This window comes from Phaethon lepturus, unplaced genomic scaffold (genome assembly GCF_000687285.1).
Source record: "Phaethon lepturus isolate BGI_N335 unplaced genomic scaffold, ASM68728v1 scaffold23286, whole genome shotgun sequence".
In the NCBI taxonomy this organism is placed as follows: domain Eukaryota; kingdom Metazoa; phylum Chordata; class Aves; order Phaethontiformes; family Phaethontidae; genus Phaethon; species Phaethon lepturus.
The window spans coordinates 5441-25152 of NW_010545889.1; the positions used below are offsets into that span (position 1 = coordinate 5441).

The 19712-nt window shown below is 37.1% G+C and overlaps 1 protein-coding gene across 1 annotated transcript; it reads left to right on the top strand.

The window, feature by feature from the left end:
• Positions 1–227: 227 nt before the first annotated feature.
• ABHD17B (abhydrolase domain containing 17B) lies at positions 228–12107 on the top strand. The gene is made up of 3 exons (XM_010289119.1): positions 228–705; positions 9484–9663; positions 10579–12107. The coding sequence occupies exons 1-3, from the start codon at positions 239–241 to the stop codon at positions 10796–10798; spliced, it is 867 nt and encodes a 288-aa protein (XP_010287421.1). The 5' UTR covers positions 228–238; the 3' UTR covers positions 10799–12107.
• The last annotated feature ends 7605 nt before the right edge of the window (positions 12108–19712 follow it).

Sequence of the window (19712 nt, forward strand, 5' to 3'; positions counted from 1 at the left end):
TACGGCTTCAGAGTTATCTCTCTTCTCTAATAATATGCCCATTCTAAAGTAGCTAATAATATCAAATAAGCTATTAGCTGGAAAATTACTTATGTTTTTAAATCTGTTTTGTTAAATGTTTCACTAAAATTATGTATTTTCTAGAGGTTAAGCTTACATCTTCCATGAGGTTTTCTTTTTTATATAGGATTGTAACTAGAAACTGATACCATTCTCTCTTCCTGTTTCAGACTAGAAGATGAATAATCTTTCCTTTAGTGAGCTGTGTTGCCTGTTCTGTTGTCCACCATGCCCAGGGAAAATTGCCTCCAAACTGGCATTCTTGCCTCCTGATCCCACGTACACACTGATGTGTGATGAGAGTGGTAGTCGCTGGACTTTACATCTTTCAGAGCGAGCAGACTGGCAATATTCTTCCAGAGAAAAAGATGCCATTGAGTGCTTCATGACTAGAACAAGTAAAGGTAACAGGATTGCCTGTATGTTTGTGCGTTGCTCGCCTAACGCCAAGTACACTTTGCTCTTCTCGCATGGAAATGCTGTTGACCTAGGTCAGATGAGCAGCTTTTACATAGGACTGGGTTCACGGATTAATTGCAACATATTCTCATATGATTATTCTGGATATGGTGCAAGTTCTGGGAAGCCAACAGAGAAGAATCTGTATGCTGACATTGATGCTGCTTGGGTGGCTCTTAGGACAAGGTAAGACATTAGTTGCCATTTTTCTTTTACAGTGTGCTTTTTCAAATGGTTGTGTTTAATCTGCATTAAATTAAATGCATAAAATACAGAAATGTTGTATTTTAGGATTAATGGGTTTGTATCCAAGCTGATTGGTGGTGCCTTATGCTGAAGGCATTGGCTGTATTGATATATCCGTATATAATGCGATGAAATTTAATAAGGTATGTTTCAGTCTTGAATGATTAGAAAATAATGCTTACTGTCACAGTTTGGGATCTTGTCAGTTGGAAATCTTGGAAGATAGGAAAAACCTAATTGATTCCCCAGTAGCTGAGACACTGGTGTGATGTGGTTGAGGGAAAATGCAGGTTGGTTTTTCAGATAATTGCAGCACCTACTATTTTTTGTAGGGAGGGGCAGTGGAAAAGCTGTTACAAGAGAACTTGGTGAGACTCTATTTGGATTTCTGTATGGTGTTCAGACCACCTTTGTTTCAGAATTCAGACTGGTAGCTACAGCATTTCCAAAGATAGCTTTTGATATAAAACAAAAATGTTTTTATCTTAGCAGAATATGATGGTGGGAGAGGTTGTAATTGAGCTGTGTAAATACATTATGGTGGGGGAAAAAAACCCAGGAATTTGCATCAGTGGTGTTAGCTCACATAGATTGAAACTGGACAGGGGAAAAAAGGCAAATTGGAAGGATGATATTTCAGCAATTTCTGTGTTCTAAGCCTCTGGTTTTAGGGAGATAAAATAGTAAGATGAAAGATTATGGAGGCACTCTGTGATAGAGGTAATCCCAGGCACCAAATGAATGTAGCACTGAATACCCACTTCTTAAATTTCAGAGCATTTTTCACAATGGTTTGTTCTATTTAGAGCAATATTCTTTTTGTCTTACAAGTACCCAAACTTAAAAAATATTTTTAAAAATACTATGTGATCATAAGAATAGATGTTCACCAAAAAAACTCTCATCATATAGTGTATTTAGGACCAAAAAACTGTGAAAACCTGAATTTAATGCAAAGCAGCATGTTATGGTTCAATCATTGCAACTTGAGCATACTGTTTAATATAATGTCAGGGATATGACCTAGTGTAAGGGCATGTGTAAAGATTCTCCAAATTGTGGAGCCTGGTAGTTATTGCAGTGACTTTAGAACTTGATCAGTGTAATATTAACTATTTTCCTGTTACTTTGGAGCGGATTATTCCTTTTTAGTGTTTTAAATACACATATTATCTTGCATTTCTTTTACGTTATAACAAAGATTATAATGTTCTTTTTAAAGAGGCATATTTTATTCATATATTAAAGTAGGGGGAACACTTATTATCATAAACCTCATACAACCACAGGGGTCAGGTATTCAGCCTTGTATATTCAAAAACATGTGTACTGTGTTGTTAGATTAGGTTTTGGCATTTCCTTTGATTACAGTGGAAAGCTGAGATATAACTAGACATCCGTTCTGTAAGCCAAGAGCTTCAACAGGTGCACTAGTGACTGTGGTTTGTAGTTGATAGGTGATCTGGAAGATAGCCACTTGGCGAAATACCCAATAACTGACCAAAAGCATAATGCAGTTTGTGAACAATGTGGAAGACAGTCTGAATTGTTTAAATGTACCAGCAAATGGTGGAGAACTAGATAGTGAAGCTTAACTGTTTGTTTGTGTCAGTTTACAAGTTCTGTTTTATGAAGTAACTTGCAATTATTGTCTCTTCTTCCCCCGATGAATTTCTGATTGAAAACCTAAAAGGAAATGTGATTGCGACTTGAATTCTTGCCACCAGTTTTGAACAATGCATAGTGTACCTTCCCTAATCAAATAAGATTGTTCATCATAGTATCCCATCTGAACATGCTCTTTGCTGAGGAGACGTTGTGGGGGGGGACTCTGAATACATACTCTGTCTATCTGCTTTTCCCTCTTCCGTTCAGGAATGACCTCAATCCCATTTGCTGTTTCTGTTTATTTTTTTTGTGTCAAAACCTCCTTTAGAAATATGTAATTCTGTAGAGTGTATAGAGCTTGGATTGGTCTGCCCAACTTGTGGATTTCACAAACATGAACTGAATTTTGTCTGCTGCTTAAAAAATGGTTGGTATTACTAGTTTCCACTGTGATACTTCCAACAACTTTCCAATTAGCAGATCTGGTCTTGTCCTTGTATCTGAATGCTGGATGTAGCAGGGAGAAGTTCAGCACATGACTCTGGATGTACTGGCACTCTGTTTGGTTACCAGCCCATGGCATCCTCTTGAGCCCTGAAACAGTGCTCAACTGTGTTTAAATATATGATGAATATCTGGACCAGAATGGAGCCTTTGAGCATTTGCTGCAGCATTAATTCACTTTTCTAGCATAGCCTGTTCTGTCAGTGTTACACTGGCACCATCTTTAATGTTTTATAACGTGTTCTGCAAAACCAAACTAATTCAGTGGATTATTTGCAGTATAGCTGTAACTCCTTTGAAATTTGTGTTAATGGGATGAGAGAAGAAAGGGATCCTAGACTTTTAAACTGTGCCTCTCAGATTGTGATGGAACAAAGAAAAGAATGGAGAAATTAACCTTTGTTGGAGGTTGATCACAGTCACCCACAGCTCCCTGCATACCCCCTGTTCTGAGAAATGGGATCACAGAACCCAGCATGAACAGGTGTTTCTGGGGTAATTGAAATGCTGATGTGGACTTCATTTTACAGTCAACACAGCTGCTTGTGGTGGAGACATCTTAGTGTGTTAAGTTTTATATCTTGGAAAGACAATTCAGGTGGTCATTGTAAATTGGCACAACTGTCCAGTGGGGACTGGACACATAGAGTGAAATAGTCTGGCACTAGCATTGAGGGTGGTGGTCCAAACACCATTTTTTTTAAAACTGGTTGCTGTAAAGGTTTGTGAATATTATCGTTCATGTAAATGAATACAGAAAGCTAATTTGGCAGCTGATCAGAAGAGGTAAACAGCAGATGCAGATTCTGAATTGTGTCCCTATTCTTTACCCGCTTTAAGTATTTTAATAGGAAGCAGTAGCTATCCATGTGGATGCTGACTGTGGAAGAAGGGAAGGTGATTCACTGCTGTCATGTTTGGGAAAGTTGGACATTATTGCATATTCATGTGCATGGGACTATATAAAAGCTGCAAGTGAGGACATTCTTTTTCAGACTGTCATAGCTACAAAGTGTTGAAATGCCAGGAGTCATTTTGGGATACGCCCATTTTCTGCTGTCCTGGTCTCTGGAGGCCTTTGATGACACCCTAACAAGGTTGGAAAGGTTTAACCAGCCCCAAGCAAATGCAGGGCAAGTGGCTTATTCAGAAACCTAAAGACTTGCCTGAGTTGCCTCATGACCAGATATACCTTTAAGAAGCCAAACAGCCTTTTCATTGTTGCTTATCGTGGACTGTATAATAATTGAAAAATTGAAGGTTAAATCTCACCATCAGACTGATGTTTCAAAGTGGACAGAAAGTCCATAATTTGAACAGCCATATATAGGTATAATATCAAATCTATTTGGATGTTGTCTGAAAGTGTTCTGTTGAGAATTCACAAATTACATATCTTTTTCATTCAAAAGCAGGCATTTTTTGCTGGAAGATGAGGTGCTTTAACTTTGAATATTTGGACATAAATTGAGCCTTTATTTAAATTGATAGGAAAAGTAGCTCAATCACGAAGAGAAATCTTGCCAATAAAACAAATATATCAGTAGCATTGTAAGGTTTAGAAAAGCCCAAACCATCATGAGAGGCAGAGGAGGTACAGTTTGTGGATTACTACATGTGCGGTCAATGGGTTTGCCTCTCATAAAACATAGTTCCCTTTTTCTTCTATCAATGTTACATGTTGCATACACCAGAAGGGGAATGTGCATCTGAGTTGGAAGAGCTGTATGCTCATGAGTTTCATTCATGGCCTGGAATGTTGGTAGTTAAAGATGTGGAGGATGTTCATGCCCTTCATGTTCTGCAATTTGCAGCTGTAATTTCATGTGTTATGTGCGTGATGACAAAAGGTTCTGAAATGTGGATTGAAAATTCCCTCAGGACATTCCCCCTTGCTCCTTGTGCCCCAAGCACTGTTGTCACTTGGTTAAATGCATGTGTTGCAATAGCTTTACAGACAATAACCTCTCTAGAGCATCTGTTGCACCTCTTTGTTAGTGTGAGCCCAAGAGGTACTACTGAAAATGTACCCTGCTAAGGTTGATTTTACTGCTACTTTATTATTATAAAGTGTACAACTCTCCTAATAAGTAAAAAGATAAATTGCTTTCTGTCTCGCTTAGAGTACCTGCCATTTTGCCCTGGATATACCTAAGAGCCTTCAAGTATAGTATGGTAATTTCAACTGGTATTTGGTTGTTAAAGGTAATTGATGTTTAAAAAAAACCCCAAAAACAAACAAACCAAAAAAATCCTACTCGTTACAGCCAGACATGCATTTTGTAGTTTGTACAATGCACATCATGGTAATGTAATGTATATCCAATGAAAGTATAAAATATGATAATATCCAATGTAAGTAATGTATGATGTATATCCAATTAAAGTTTTCAAGGTAAGGTCAGGCGGGGCTTTGAGCAATCTGATTTAATGAAAGATGTCCCTGCCTATGGCGGGGGGCTGGACTAGATCATCTTCCAACCCAAACTGTTCTATGATTCTATGAAAAGAAAAAAGAGAGGAGGGAGGGGCAGAAAAGAGGTGGACTGCCACTAAGATAACTGTTTAGTAAAGTGCAGAAAACGTCTTCTTACAGGGACAGAAATATAAAGGAAACAGTGAAAGAGTTTCTGCTACAGCACATTGTGAAGTTTGTCACAAAGGGGAAAAAAAGAATATTTCATTGCTGTTTTGCAGTTCTTCTTTTCCTTCCAGAAGCTGAAAAGGTCCATCAGGAGTATTCAGGGTTGCCTCTTTTACAAGAGACCGTCAGTATCTCATCAGCATATGTAGGCTTGCAGAAGAGGATACTGGCTTCGTTAGTCGTCCTGTATTCGCTTGAGCCCTGATTTCAGGGAGTAGTCTGATGGTACAGGTACAATGATTTATTGGCTTGCTCCTTCCTTTAACCCACCAGTGGCATGTCATTTCTTGCCTGGCCCTGAAGACAGCCAGCACAAAGGAGTGTACCTTCAGTGTGGTGATAGGGCAGAAGTTTGTGAGTTCTCAGACACTCTGTGTGGATGCTAGCAAGCTTATGTCAAGAGAGGTATGTTTAGTTCTATGTAAAAACTGCTCTTCAAGTTCCCTGTGCTTTCCAGGCAGGTAGCCTTTAGGTACATAAATATAAAGGATGAATCAGGCATTGAAAGGAATTGCAATCTCGCTCAGCTGCTGTGGGAAAGAGAAAAATGTTGTGGGCAGCCTTTAAACTGCAGAAAATATCTAAATTGTATGCCAGATTCTATCTAGAATAACTTGTCTGTGAGGAAGAGTGCTTTCTCTGAGAAGGTACATCTGCGCACAGCTACTATAAAGACTTTGTTCCCAGGTCCCTTCTGGGGATTATGGCTTTGGAAAAAAAAAACAACCCAGCATTACCACCACCAACAAACTGAAGGCCTGTCTATTCTGACACAAATTATCTAAGATTACTTGAGTAGACAGTAGTGTCTACATTAATCCTATGATCAACATAATGACCTTTCAAAGATACCAAGTTTTTACAGCATGTCTTCAAGCTCTTGTCACCAGAACAGCTACTTATAGCATATGGCCCTGTAACAGTCATGTTCCCCTTCTTCAGGATGGCCTTTAATTCTAAGGTACTGATTAAGAGAATAATAATTCTGCCACTTTTTCTCTTGATATGGCACTTCTTCACTTGGGAGACCAGCTGTGTAGTCAACTAATAATTTTCTACCAAGCTTCTTGGAGTTTACCTGGAGTTTACAGGGCTGTCAAAAGGAGTATAAGATCAATTTTATGACTAGGGAACTTAACAATAGATATCTTTTCAAGAGTTCTTCCATTTTAGGTTGGAAATTGATAATTTTGGGAGATGTGAAGTGCGGGACAGTTGAGTTGGTCTCTTCCTTTTTCCCCAAACTCTTCAGAAGCCGGCTCAAGAGAAGAAGGAAGACTGGAGACAGACACAGCAGATGTTGTTCTCTGTTTTCCCAGCTTCTTGCTTTGTTTTTTTTTTTTCAAGCTGGAGTGTTCAAAAGCCTGACTACTTTGAATCACCACTGCTGGTGATTTGCCTCACTATTTGAGTTTCCAGACTTGAAACAAATGGTTTCTGGTGGGTGCTGTGAAGCCAATCTGTTTGGCTGTGATGGAGAAAAGATTGTTTTAATCCAAGAAAAGCATTTACTATATTTGGGTTACTTTTGTAGCTAATATTTACCTATCTTTAGGCTGAAGGATTTAGATCCAAAAATAAGGACATGAATAATGAGGAAGAGAATAACATATGCTTCAAAGTATACTTTTACGTTTTGCTTTAAAATTCTGTGCAGTGGCCTGCATCTTGTAAAACTCAGTAGCTGAGAAATGTGTGATAATGTAATTCTTGAAACCTTGCAAATTATGTCGTAACGTGCTGTGAAAACTCAATGCCATACTAATGATGCAAAGTGTCAGTTATTAATGTGAGTTTTGTTCAGATTATAGGAAAAGGATAGAAGGCCATACTGTACTTTCAGAATGCACAAATGCAATTTGAATTACTTTGAATTGGGACATTAATTGTAAAAGGAGAGGTGCTAGGCTGTTCTCAGGTGTTTCAGAAGAGATACAGAAGAAGTGAAGACCTTACACTTGTTTCAGTTTCAGAACTTTAATTTATTATATTTGTGTGTGTTGGAATTTTGATAAAATCTTTGTTAATCAGAATATTTGAATTTTTTTATTCTGAGAACTGTTGTGAGGTGGAGGGCTTGCCTGTAGTTCCAGGCTGATGATTGAATCATAGTGATTTAGAACTCTTGACTTGATTGTGATCCTAGAAACTCTTTCTAGGAAACACTGATAGTAATTAAGTAGTCATGTTACAGATACATTCATAGAATCTATCTGTGCTAATACTTTTACAGCTTTTATGTTTCACTCTAGCAGAACACAGTTTAAATAGTTGAGTAGTTAAATAGACAATGTTAGCTGTGAACAGTAGAATTTACTCCCAATTTAGAAAACTTATTGGGGTCCCTAATGAGTTCTGTAGTGATACATTTTAGTAATACTTAAATGTGATTTTTGTTTTTCTTGAAATCTTCCTAGGTTTTTTTATTAACTGTTTATTACATACAGATGTAACACAGAGGACATGGTTTCTGGCTTATCGAAAAGTAGTTGTGGATTTTTTTGTTTTTGTTGGTTGGTAATTTGAAAGTCTTGATACATGTGAAACATCTTTTTCCCTAATGTTCCTGATTTTGAGGCTTTTGGACTTCGATGTTAGTGCTTGGTGACCTACAGAGTTGCCATACAGTTATTTAGCTGTAAATGTAATGTACTGGACAATTTTTCATTACCTCTGTTTTCCTGGCTTTACTGGAGGTGTGTGAAATGTACTAATTTGATAACTCCTTTGTGGGTGTGGGTGTTGTTATCTATCTTTGACAGAAAAGGTGCATGCATTTATTGTAGAAGAGGTAATGGTTGTACTTTCTTTCACTTCAACTGAAAACAGACAGTCCTTTTCGGACTGTAGTCAATTGGCAAATGTTAAACTTACCTTATGCTGTTCCACAGTGGTGTTAGGCTAGTCTGCACTAACTCAAAGCTGAACAAGCTTCTGATAATATATGAGAACAATGTTTGATTTCTTTTTCTTCTTTTTTTTTTTTGTTAATGCAGTGCAGTATCTCTTCCTATTCAAGGTGCTTCCTTTCCCAAATAAGTTAAACAAAGGTACCCAGATAGACACACTCTTGCAGCCTGAACCTGTACTAAGATTACTTTCTTAGTATAGATTGGTGTATCAGCAGCTCAATTCTGCTGTGGGCACTGTTCTTGCCAGCATGACATTCTGCTTTGAGGCTTTTCCAGCATTACTTGGGAACCAGCTACTCTTTGTATCCACACTAATGCAGAAAAATGTATTAGATTTGACTTGTATAACTAGATGTTTCATGACTCTTTTGTTTACCTCAGTTAATTACAGAAAAAATGAGTGTTTTCATATTACTAGGAGGGAGGCTTTGACTTTAATTTTGTAGTGCTTATTGGGCTGTCTTAATTAGGGGTTAGGTTGGGTATTCCTCTTGCTAGCTTGCATGTCAAATCAACTGTGATAAGCTATTACATAGAATGCGTAATATTCTGAACACTGGCTGTATGGGCATGCTATAGGTCCCACTAAATTGCTAAGCAATGTTACTAGCTTGTGGTTTTTATCAGCTATCAGAAGAGCAAAGATGGCCAAACTTTTGCAGTTTTGACTGTGCTCCACTTGATGATAATCATAACGCTAGTAAGGCTCTGATCAGTTTTCTGTTGCAGGTCCACTACAGTTACTAGTAAAGGCTTTCAACTAATATACAAGTTAGAACTGCATTCAAAAATCCGTATTTAAACCCATATTTCAATACCATTCAGGCAGAAGGCAAAAAAAAATTACTGCAAATACAGAATAAATAATTGTCCCTTTAGTCAGGTATGTTACAGAACATACTTGCCTGTTCTTCTACCAGCTCCTGCTTCATAGTTTATCCTCTTCAGGAAATTTTTGTCTTCAGAAAAGCTTTTTTGCCTTGCTGTCTAGTTACAGTTTTGTGTGTTTCACTTTATATGCCACTTCTGTTAACATTTTAAATTTTCTAGGTACGGAATCCGCCCTGAAAATGTGATTATATATGGCCAGAGTATAGGAACAGTACCATCTGTGGATCTTGCTGCTAGGTACGAAAGTGCTGCTGTAATTCTTCATTCTCCACTGACCTCAGGAATGCGAGTAGCTTTTCCTGATACAAAGAAGACCTATTGCTTCGATGCATTCCCGAAGTAAGTTGTAGGACTTTTTTTATTCTGTATGCCGTTTTTCTCTATTACAGAAGTTTTAGTCTAGGGAAACAAGTAATATGGCAAATTCCCTGAAATTTCTTTCAAAGGTTTAAAAAACAGTTGGAGAAAAATCAGAGTGAGTAACAACAATGAGGAGCATTTGATTTGAAGGAGTTTACACAACTTTGCACAGCTTCTAGGCTTTTCACATCTCTAATCATTTCAATGTTAAAGAAGTGATTAGTCTTCCTATATGTAACCCCGGATATCACTAATTCTAGCAAGCAGTTCTAGTCCAGTGAATTGTTAATCTGGCTTCTAGTCCAGTGTTAATCTGGGTAACCGTGAACAAAAGTATTTTGTGTATGCTTCTGTAAGTAGCAAAGACTGGAAAACTAAGTAGACTTTAACTTAAGAAAATTCCTGTCATGTATTTCAGAACTATGCCACTAGTTGGCCCATACTCTTGTCTCAAAGAATTACTTGTATTTTGAGCATCTAACTTCAAAGACTTTTTTCTCTATAGATGGTCAAACTTTAAGTGCTAAAATTCTTTCACTTCTGACAAGCACTTTTTAACCAAAAAAACTCAGAAGTAGTATTTTCATCAGTCCAGGGACTTTGATTTTTTTTTTTTGAAGTGAACATGTCAATGAATACCGCTTTTTGATGGATTGCTCTGTTGTTCAATCCTAATAGTTTCCAGAAATGTTTTTCCTTTCCGTGTGGCTTTACATGTGCTACTGTACTGGCTTCCAGGGTGTTGATAAGATGTAATTTTTCTAATGATTTAAACAACTTCAGAGTTAAAACATTAAAACTATAATGTGTAATTAAAGTGAAGTTAACAGTCTGGTCCTTCAGAAAGATTTTTAAAAGCTCACTGTGTTCATAGATCTAATCTTTTTCTTACAGCATTGACAAAATTTCTAAAATAACATCTCCTGTGTTAATAATCCATGGGACTGAAGATGAAGTTATTGACTTTTCACACGGCCTAGCATTATTTGAGCGTTGCCAGAGACCTGTAGAACCACTGTGGGTAGAAGGAGCGGGCCATAATGATGTGGAACTCTATGGACAGTACCTTGAAAGATTAAAACAGTTTGTGTCACAGGAACTGGTGAACTTGTAATTTTCTTTGTATATTTACATGCTTTTTCATTTCACTGCAGAACTGCACACCTTGGTAAATACATAACATAAAACCTGAAGGTTGTGTTTTCAAATCATCTTGGTTGCCTTCATTAAATGTACAGGTAATGATTTGTCAACATAATTAATGAAGGTTTTAATGCCAGTATTATAAACTGGAATTACATGATCATGCAGTCAAGCTTGGCAGTTCATACTACTTTGTGTGAGGGTTTTTTTCTTCTTAGATGTATAAAAACAAAATCACAAGGAGTACTGTATGACATACTAATTATATAAAATCAAATGCTGTAAAAGTATTGCCAAATTCTTTAGCATATCAAAAACAAGTTTATAAATATTTTCTAAACATCTCAAAATGTACTGTGACTTACTTCGTTGCACAGGTGTAAATTAAAAAACAGACTTTAAGCAGTTGTTCTGTAAAAAGGTAATAGCCATGGAATTAGAGCAAAGACTAATGTATGTGATAAGAATAGGCAGTCACTGGAAATGACCCATGCCCTGTTATAGGGGGAGGGGGTCAAAATAGATCTCTTTTTCCGTATTTTTCATGTCTTTCGTGCTTAGTTTTAGTTCAGTTGATTTGTTTTTGTGTTGTCCCTTACCTTTCAGGTTAAACAAAATTACCCACTGATCTTCTTAGCAGTCCTAATCTTGCTAAAATAATGCTGCAAGTTACCATTGTTGTAACGTAAATATCATTCACATGATTGCTACTGAGGCCACTAAGTACTTCACTGAAACCAGTAAGACATTTAGAACCCAGAAGACTTTGTGGACAATGTAGTTTCAAGCATTGATTGCATAGAGTTTTGGTATTTGACTAGAAAAACCTGGAAGTTTATCCAAATTCGTAATAAGGAATTTGCAAGTTTGCAGTTGTCTGCTCAGGCTTACTTTTGGATGTTTAGTGTAAAAGCTTATTGTTTCTCCAGTGTTTTATGGAAACTTTACTAACCGTACCTGGATGGACTGGGGAGAGGGACAAGAAAAGAATGTTGATACTTTTCTATTAATTCATAGTAAAATAAACTTTGTAAGTTGCCTTTCCCTTGAATGAATTTTGCTTGAATAAAAGTGAAAAATAAACTTAACTATATGTAGCCTATTTGTAAACAAAGTAATATTCCAGCAATACACACTGTGCTTCTAATCTTAAGGCCTTATGTAATTTAATTGTTTCGCTTGTTTTTTGTGATTGAGGCTATTGTATACTTAAATGTAGCTTCAAATATTGTGAAAATTTTGGTTAAGATGTGTTGATTAACAGTAAACAATATTCCACACACTTGCTGTTCTTCCTTTCTTTTTTTTTTTAAAGAATAGCAACAGTTGCTTGTGATATCAAAATAATAAGCAATTCCCCATTTACTCTAGGAAATCCAAGAACTAAAGCAGTAACCTATTGTTATGAATTGTCAGCACATTTCTTTATCAGCAGCTACTGATCTGATCACCCTCCCACCCCCATGCTTCATCTTTCTGCCATTCAGCATGCAGCCTTTCTGCTGCAGAACTACTTGTAAACATTCTTCTGTAATGAATTCAAATCTAGCTTTCTTTGAAATCATCAGTGACATCCTGTCTTGTGCTCTTTGGTTTCTTAATTGAAATAGAAAGAAATTTGAATTTGTTCTCAAGCAACTAGGTTCTTGTTTGTCGTCTTGATCAAGTATGCTTCAGTGTGTTCTGAACTTCAAATTAGTATTCAGGCAAAATAATAAAGATTTTTCATCCTAATCCAGGATTTTGCAATTGGAAGCATGCGTAAATAGATATGTAACTCAGCTTTACTACACTGTACTGTATACAGAGTTTGGTTTCATTTTCTTACCATCTTCCAGCCATTATCTCAGATTTGGATGGAAATCGTTACCATTAAGTGTTGAAGTGCTTTCTTTGTGATGAATGAGGTCTGTTTTGAGAGCCTTCTTCAGATATTCACAAATAAAGAATGTAGAATTGCAGTAAGTCATACAGATTGGCTGATAGTACTGCAAAATGCAGGCAAATGATCAAGTCTCATCACAAGAACTATCTGATTGTGCTAGGGAGTATTATGGCACCCTGCAACTGAAAAGACGGAAAAGGTGGTATAGCAGTTTTGCTGCTTTTGTTTCTGTGTTTTGTTGAAGCTGAACAAAAGGTCTGATTATCAGTGTTTTGTCTTCAGTAGATGCAGCTGTACTGAATTACACTGGTAAGTAAAGGTTCTGGTCTCTTTGGGACCAGTTATGCATGGTTAATTATTGCCAGTTTGTTCTGCTTTGTATTTTATACCTAGATTTTTCAGATCATTTGTTTACTGAAGGAATTGAAATTGGTTTTAGGCACAGCCTAGCTTGTATTGAGAACTGTATTATGGCAACAAACTTGTTACTAACATAAAACAACTCTGAGCTATTGCAGCTAGGAAGAAAATGTTTGACATGGTGGTTGTCTTGTCCTTAAACCTTCGTTTTGGTGAAATTGACAACAGGCTGTTGTTTTATGCTATAAATGCAATTGTCTCATGATAAATAAGAGTTGATTCAGCATTCATTAACAAAACAATGTCTGTATTTTAGGGAAAAATGAAAGACCATTTTGTGAACCACGTGGCCTCATTCCTTTTTTTTTTTCCTTTGAGACACAAATATTTGACAGTAAACTGCCTTTTCCAGTTCTGGAAACCTTGGCAAATACCTTTAAAAACTACTTCATTTATGTAAAATATGACATTACCTTCTAAAGGTGGGGTCTTCTGGGATATGTTTTGCTGTCTCACATTCCCAGCTACACATTAAAAGAAAATTTAAAACCTCCCCTCTCTTTACTGTTTGCTTATGGCAGCAAAGAATTCTAGTGTATGTTCAGTTAGCTATTCTTATTGCCTGATTTTAAACCTGCTTTTCCTTTTCAAGATTTTTTTTTTTAGTAGGGAGGAAAAAAAAGGCATGTTAACATGTTAATTGGGCTCTTAATTGGATGACACTGTGCAGCAGGGTAATACTTGGTAATATTCCAGGTCCTACAAATAAAAAATTTTCTTACTATACAGTAGGCTTTGATAATATCTTAAAGACAAAAATAAGGAAAATAGTGTTTGAGAACCAGAGGAAGAAGCATCTTGTTTAAGTAGGAGGCTGATCACTTGAAAGCAGCTTTGCAGAAAAGGAGGTGGACAACAAACTGACCATGAGCCAGTGATGCACCCTTACAGCAAAGACAACCAGCAACATCCTGGGCTGCATTAGGAAGAGACCTTGCCAGCAGGTCAAGGGAGGTGATCTTCCCCTCCACTCTGCAGTGTAAGCAGAGACACAGCTGGAGTGCTGGGTCCAGTTCTGGGCTCTCCTGTGTAAGGAAGATATGGATGTACTGGAACAAGTCCAGTGCAGGGCCACAGCTATGACTGAAGTACTGGAGCATCTGTCATAGGAAGAGTTCATTCTGGAGAAGGAAAGACTCGGGAGGATCCTACCTGTGTGTGTGACTATCTGATTGAGGAAGGGAGTGGAGATAGCTAGACTTTCCCCAGTACTGCCCAGTGAGAGGACAAGAGGCAATGAGCACACACTGAAAAACAGGAAATCTGACTTGAATACCAGAAAACAATCTTTTTTGCCTTTGAGGGTGGTCAAACACTGGAACTGACTGTGGAGGTCCTATCTTCACAGATATTCAGAACACAGCTGAGCACAGCCCTGGGAAACGTGCTGTAGCTGACCCTGCTTCAAGCACAAGAATTGGACTAGACTATTTCAAGGGTTCCCTTTCCACCTCAGGCATTCTGTGGTTTTGTGAAGTATGGCATACAAATCCTTTAGATGTTGGCACTACACATATTTTTGTGCCATCATTGTAGACCAGCTCAGAAGTGGAGACTGTTGAGTTACAAGAATTATCTTCATTTAGTGCTTCCTACTTTTGATGGTTTATTTTTCAGCCATAGAAAGCAACAAAAGGACTGCTATGAAAAAAAACCTTTATCTCTTAATCTTGAGACCATCACTGTTTGATGTGCTGTTGCTAAGACTGACTCTGATACCAAAATTTATACCACAGACAGTGTCATCAGAGATCTCATTGCTACCCCACTACAGAAATAAGAATGAAAAGCTAGATGTAAAGTATAGGTATGCTATCCAGAAAAGAGAAAAAGTGCTTCATGGAGGTCTTAACATTCTTAAAGGTGGGAACGTTGTATTCACAACTACTATATCGCGTGTGCTTGGCAAGCAGCAGAGGGGAGACTGAATGGAGATAGAGTTGTTTTAATAAAATTAGTTAATAAAGCTTGTTCCACTTGAACAGTGTTTGTAAAACAAAAGAAAAGGTTTTTTTTATATTCTCGTTGGTGGTGGGGGGAAGCTTTTCATGAGCTACTACCTGTGCATCAGACTTGCTGCCCTTCACTGTTCAGATAACATTTGACTCTTTCCGAACATTGAAAGTTAGCGTGAAAATCGATTGAGCTTAAGTAGCACCAGATTGAAATTTCAGCATGAAATAGCCTTAGAACTCTTAACATACCAAACTTCTTAACCAATTCACTTTGAGAGAATATTAGTTATAAAACAAACATAGAAAGAAAAGTTTCCCTGTGAAGAAAATTGATTGTATCATGATAATAATAAAGTCTACACTATACCTGTTTTTAATTTTTTTTTTTATTTCCTAGGTAAGACCCTTGCTCTTTTTTTTCTGTGAAAGGAAGTAAAATTCTAGCATATTTCTTGTAAAATGACAAGGAAAATGCTTTAAGAAAGAGGATAGAGTGAAAGAAACATTCTTAAAAACCGATTACTCTGCCAGTGAGGGAGGCGCCAACCTTAAAAAAAAAAAAAATCTCAGCATCAACTTTTCCCTTGAGGTATTAGTAAGGTATCTTAGTCTAATAATCTAATTCAAAATAATTACAAAACCTCAAACGGGCTTTGTTGCCTAGAAGAGGTTTTGTGGTTGGTAAATGAGGCATCATACAAATGGTTGTAATTTTAACATTTTATTTTCAATTTTATTTGCTTGTAGAGGGCAAATAGTTTTCTAACATGTAGCACTGAAGAGAAGACACAAAAGAGAGATTATTGAAGATCAGATAGTCAGTTTACCTTCCTATTATGCTAGTAACCATGTCCATCTCAAGGTAGCTGTGCCATGTCTCCTAGAGCATAGGGTATATCCATACAAATGGAGTCAAGCTGCCCTATTGGGACATTTTTTTCTTCCAAAACCACAAATGTTTTTGCCCAAAGTTTTCTTCTGGAGTAAGGTAAATAGTGCATTCACTACACTGTTCTAGAACAGAATTATACCAAAGACCCAAATGAGTCTTAAGCTAGAAGAGCATTTTAAGTTATTTGATCATTAACTCATCTAGTACCTCAAAGACATATAACAGCAATGCAAGTCTTTCTCAAGCGTCTTGAGCATTGCAGAAGTCCTTGGTTGGGCAAGTCATCTGCTTTTAAAGATCATACAGTCTAAATGTAAAAGGGCTGTAAGGCATCCTAAGGAGAGCAAGAAGGATGCGAACTCAAAATAACCAGCAACTTTGTCAGAGCATTACTGATTTGGAGGCACATATGATGCACTGTGATTTTGCCCCAGATCATGATTAACATAAGTTTTCTAGGTCCATGTGGTAGATGCTGCACACTATTTGGAACTGTGCTGGTCACTGGTTTGAAATGGCCTCCCAGGATGGTGCTATTTAGTTACATTAGTGGTGATGTTTTAATTCATTGTACGTTCAGAAAAGATTTGGATAATGAAACTTAAGTGCTGACAAAAGGCATTGGATTTTCAGACCTTCCTGCCTCCTAAGGTGGCATGTGATTGTGCTAAATATATAGTTTCCTTTATTTAGCATTTGGCCAACTTTTTTTAGCATGCTCTACAGAGAAGGGCAAAGTATTTCATGGTTTACTTACCAGAATTCTGTCTGTGTTGTAGTATCATTTATAGTTATCAACAAGCTTGAATGAAAGCCAATACCTGTCAGAGGCTTTGTGGCCACTCAAGTGGTATAACACATGCCGTATGCTTGGAAGCCAGAACAGGAGGATAGATGAAGAATACAGTCTTGAAAAATGTGAGTTCCTGTTCTGCTGTAGTCATAGAACCCAGCATGCTCTTGGTTTGCCCATCATAGCAGGTGTGTAATAGGTAACCTGTCATTCTGTCATTTATGATTCCTAAACAAAAAGAATTGGAGTCATTCTAAAAGTTATGATGATACGTAGGCTGTATTTTATGTGTTTCTCTGTAATCTAGAGACAGTTCTATTTTAAGGAAAAGTTGAGATTCACTTGTCAATAGAGAGAGCTCTTTAGAGACCTGAGATATCCTAAGACATGATAAAACCATCCGCACTGGCAAATCTGAATATGCAGTCCTGGAGACACCTCCAGAATAATGCAGATAGGGTAAATATTAAATCTAAGCCATGATAATTTCAGACCGTGCTCTTACAATGCATTACTCTCATGCCATATTTTCACTTAGTAACAGTAAGGAGATGCATTTTACATAAGGCATTGTTCATGAATAACAAAGTCGCATTGTATTTGCCCATGACTCTCTGATGTGTGACACTGATGCTTGCTTTCTACAGAAATTTGTGTAAAGAGGTTTGTTTACATGGATGCTTGGGGAATAGCTATTCTAAAAAACAATCATGTATGAACAAGAGTGGTCATATGTGAACAGAGTATTATGACTCATTTCTGATTATTGCTTTGTCCGTGTTCAACAGCTCTTCTGGGCCAGGTTGTCTCTTTTTCTGTGTGTCGTATGTGAGGACTTGGACAGCCATGAGAAAGTATGTGTTTAATAGTGATTTTGTTGTTCCCTTATTTAAGTGTTATCACTTGTTCTGAATTGTAATTAATACTGTATGACTTTGGTGAACAACTGGATTTTATAAGTAACAAGGAATCACTAAGGTATAGGTGTGTGTTTGTTAATTACTATTTTTAAATACATACGTTTCCATATATCACTGTCAGTGCACAGAAGACTTAGATATATGGCTGTTGTATAACTGTATAGTTTCATTGGAGTCAATCATGTCATCATTTATGATAGCCATGGATTTGATTCTTACTCATAATGAATGATTTAACTAGCTGCAGTGCTTTTTTTGTGCTTTCCTTTTATGGTTCACAGGGTTTTTTTTCTATTTTACATAGGTCTAATTAAAGAAGCAATTTGGTTATGATGATGGGAGCTGATCCACTCCATTAGGTTTCCATGAAACATACAAACACCTGTTTCCACATCTAAATTTTATATTATTGCAGCTTCTGCATGTAGAGCAACAGGATACGGATGCACAATAAAGCTTTTACTTAAGCAAACGTATGAATGTCTTCTATGTCAGTTTTTCTGCAATAACCCTGTGGCTTTACCCACAATAAATGCAGGATTACTTATGCTGCTTTCCTTTAATTGTACCACACACACATGGGTAATAACATGCAAACAGATTAGCAACTAATGCACAGTAAATGCTTTCCTTGCAGTAAATTCTCTTAAAAAGTGCCCTAGTTTGTCAGATAAATTGTCCATCTGTGCCAGTATTCTGTCTGGCAGTTGGAGATGCTCTTTAGGAAGAGCTTGCAGATCTGGGAACTCTTTGTTGTCAGATCGTCTCATACTCCACTGGCATCCTAAATTACAGAAGTAGAAATGTTAAAGGCTACATCCAAACCTATGCCCTTTAATATCTGTTCATCTCATATGCTAATTTGTTTATCCCCTTTTTCAACTTCTTGATACTGTTGTTCCAAGAAATCCAAGGATTTTGTTATTCTAACGGAAGTACTTTCTTTTCTTTGTTTTAAATCTATGTCCTAAAAATTTCACTCCTAAATGAATGTCCTCCATTATGTGTTTGCAGGATTTGGTGAACAGCTCTGCCATCATCTTACCCATCTTACCTCTAGCAGATTTCAGTCCATTTTTCCTTGTAAAGCAAGTGCTCCTGCTCCTTAATAATGTTAGTTGACCTCTACTATGTCCTGTTTGAGAAGCAGTAATTGGAGTGCACAAAGAAACTGCATTACTGAAAATACATGCACATGCTTTCAAATAACCTGATAAAGAGAGAAGATCCAAAGTGAATAAATACTGAATTTTAGCACTTGTTATACATTATGGATCAATACTTCTATAGACATATTTTTATTGACTTTTGAGACCATTAGCATAGAAAAGGAGATGACATTTATGGAATGTGGATGTTGATATTGTTTCTGGAATACAGTCATTCAGAAAAAACAGTTAGAAGGAAGTATGTAAAAAAAGGAAAATGTTCTCTCCAAAGCACTTAGATTTTTTAAACACAGTTAAAGCAGTAAAACCATGTACCAGCATATATTTTGAGGACTAATTTAAATATTCATCTTTAACTTGTTAATAAACTTATCTCATATGTACTGTAATACTTTGACGTGATATTTCTGACCGAAGGTGTCCATATACATTGATAATTCCCAAAGCGACCCCTTCTTTTAAGTCTAGGAATTTTTCTAATGAAAAAAATATATTAAGTGCCTTAGTATCTACATTAGTCTTTTTTGGCTTACACTTCACTGTTACTGGTAATTTCTTATGCCGTTGTGTATGTGGAAACACCCAGGGTAATGACTTTTTGACAATTGCAGCAGCGGGGAAACAATTAAATAAATAATCTAAGACTTCAAAGGCTTTTGACCACTACGTCGCATGTTGTCGGACTGCTTACTGTATTGATTGCTGCTGTAACAATAGCCGAATAAAAATCGTGTGCTCTGGCACGTAATTGCCAACTGCGAATGGAGGAAGTCTTCCCCTGAGAACTTACAGTTCTTTAGCTACAGCGCTGAGGTGCGCACCCGCCCGGTCCTCGCTGCAGGGTCTCACCT

Excerpts from the sequence above, each read along its gene's own strand:
- ABHD17B (XM_010289119.1), top strand. The coding sequence starts at position 239 with ATGAATAATCTTTCCTTTAGTGAGCTGTGTTGCCTGTTCTGTTGTCCA. Across the intron at positions 706-9,483 it reads TGGGTGGCTCTTAGGACAAG|GTACGGAATCCGCCCTGAAA; the intron begins GTAAGACATTAG and ends TAAATTTTCTAG. Across the intron at positions 9,664-10,578 it reads TGCTTCGATGCATTCCCGAA|CATTGACAAAATTTCTAAAA; the intron begins GTAAGTTGTAGG and ends TTTTTCTTACAG.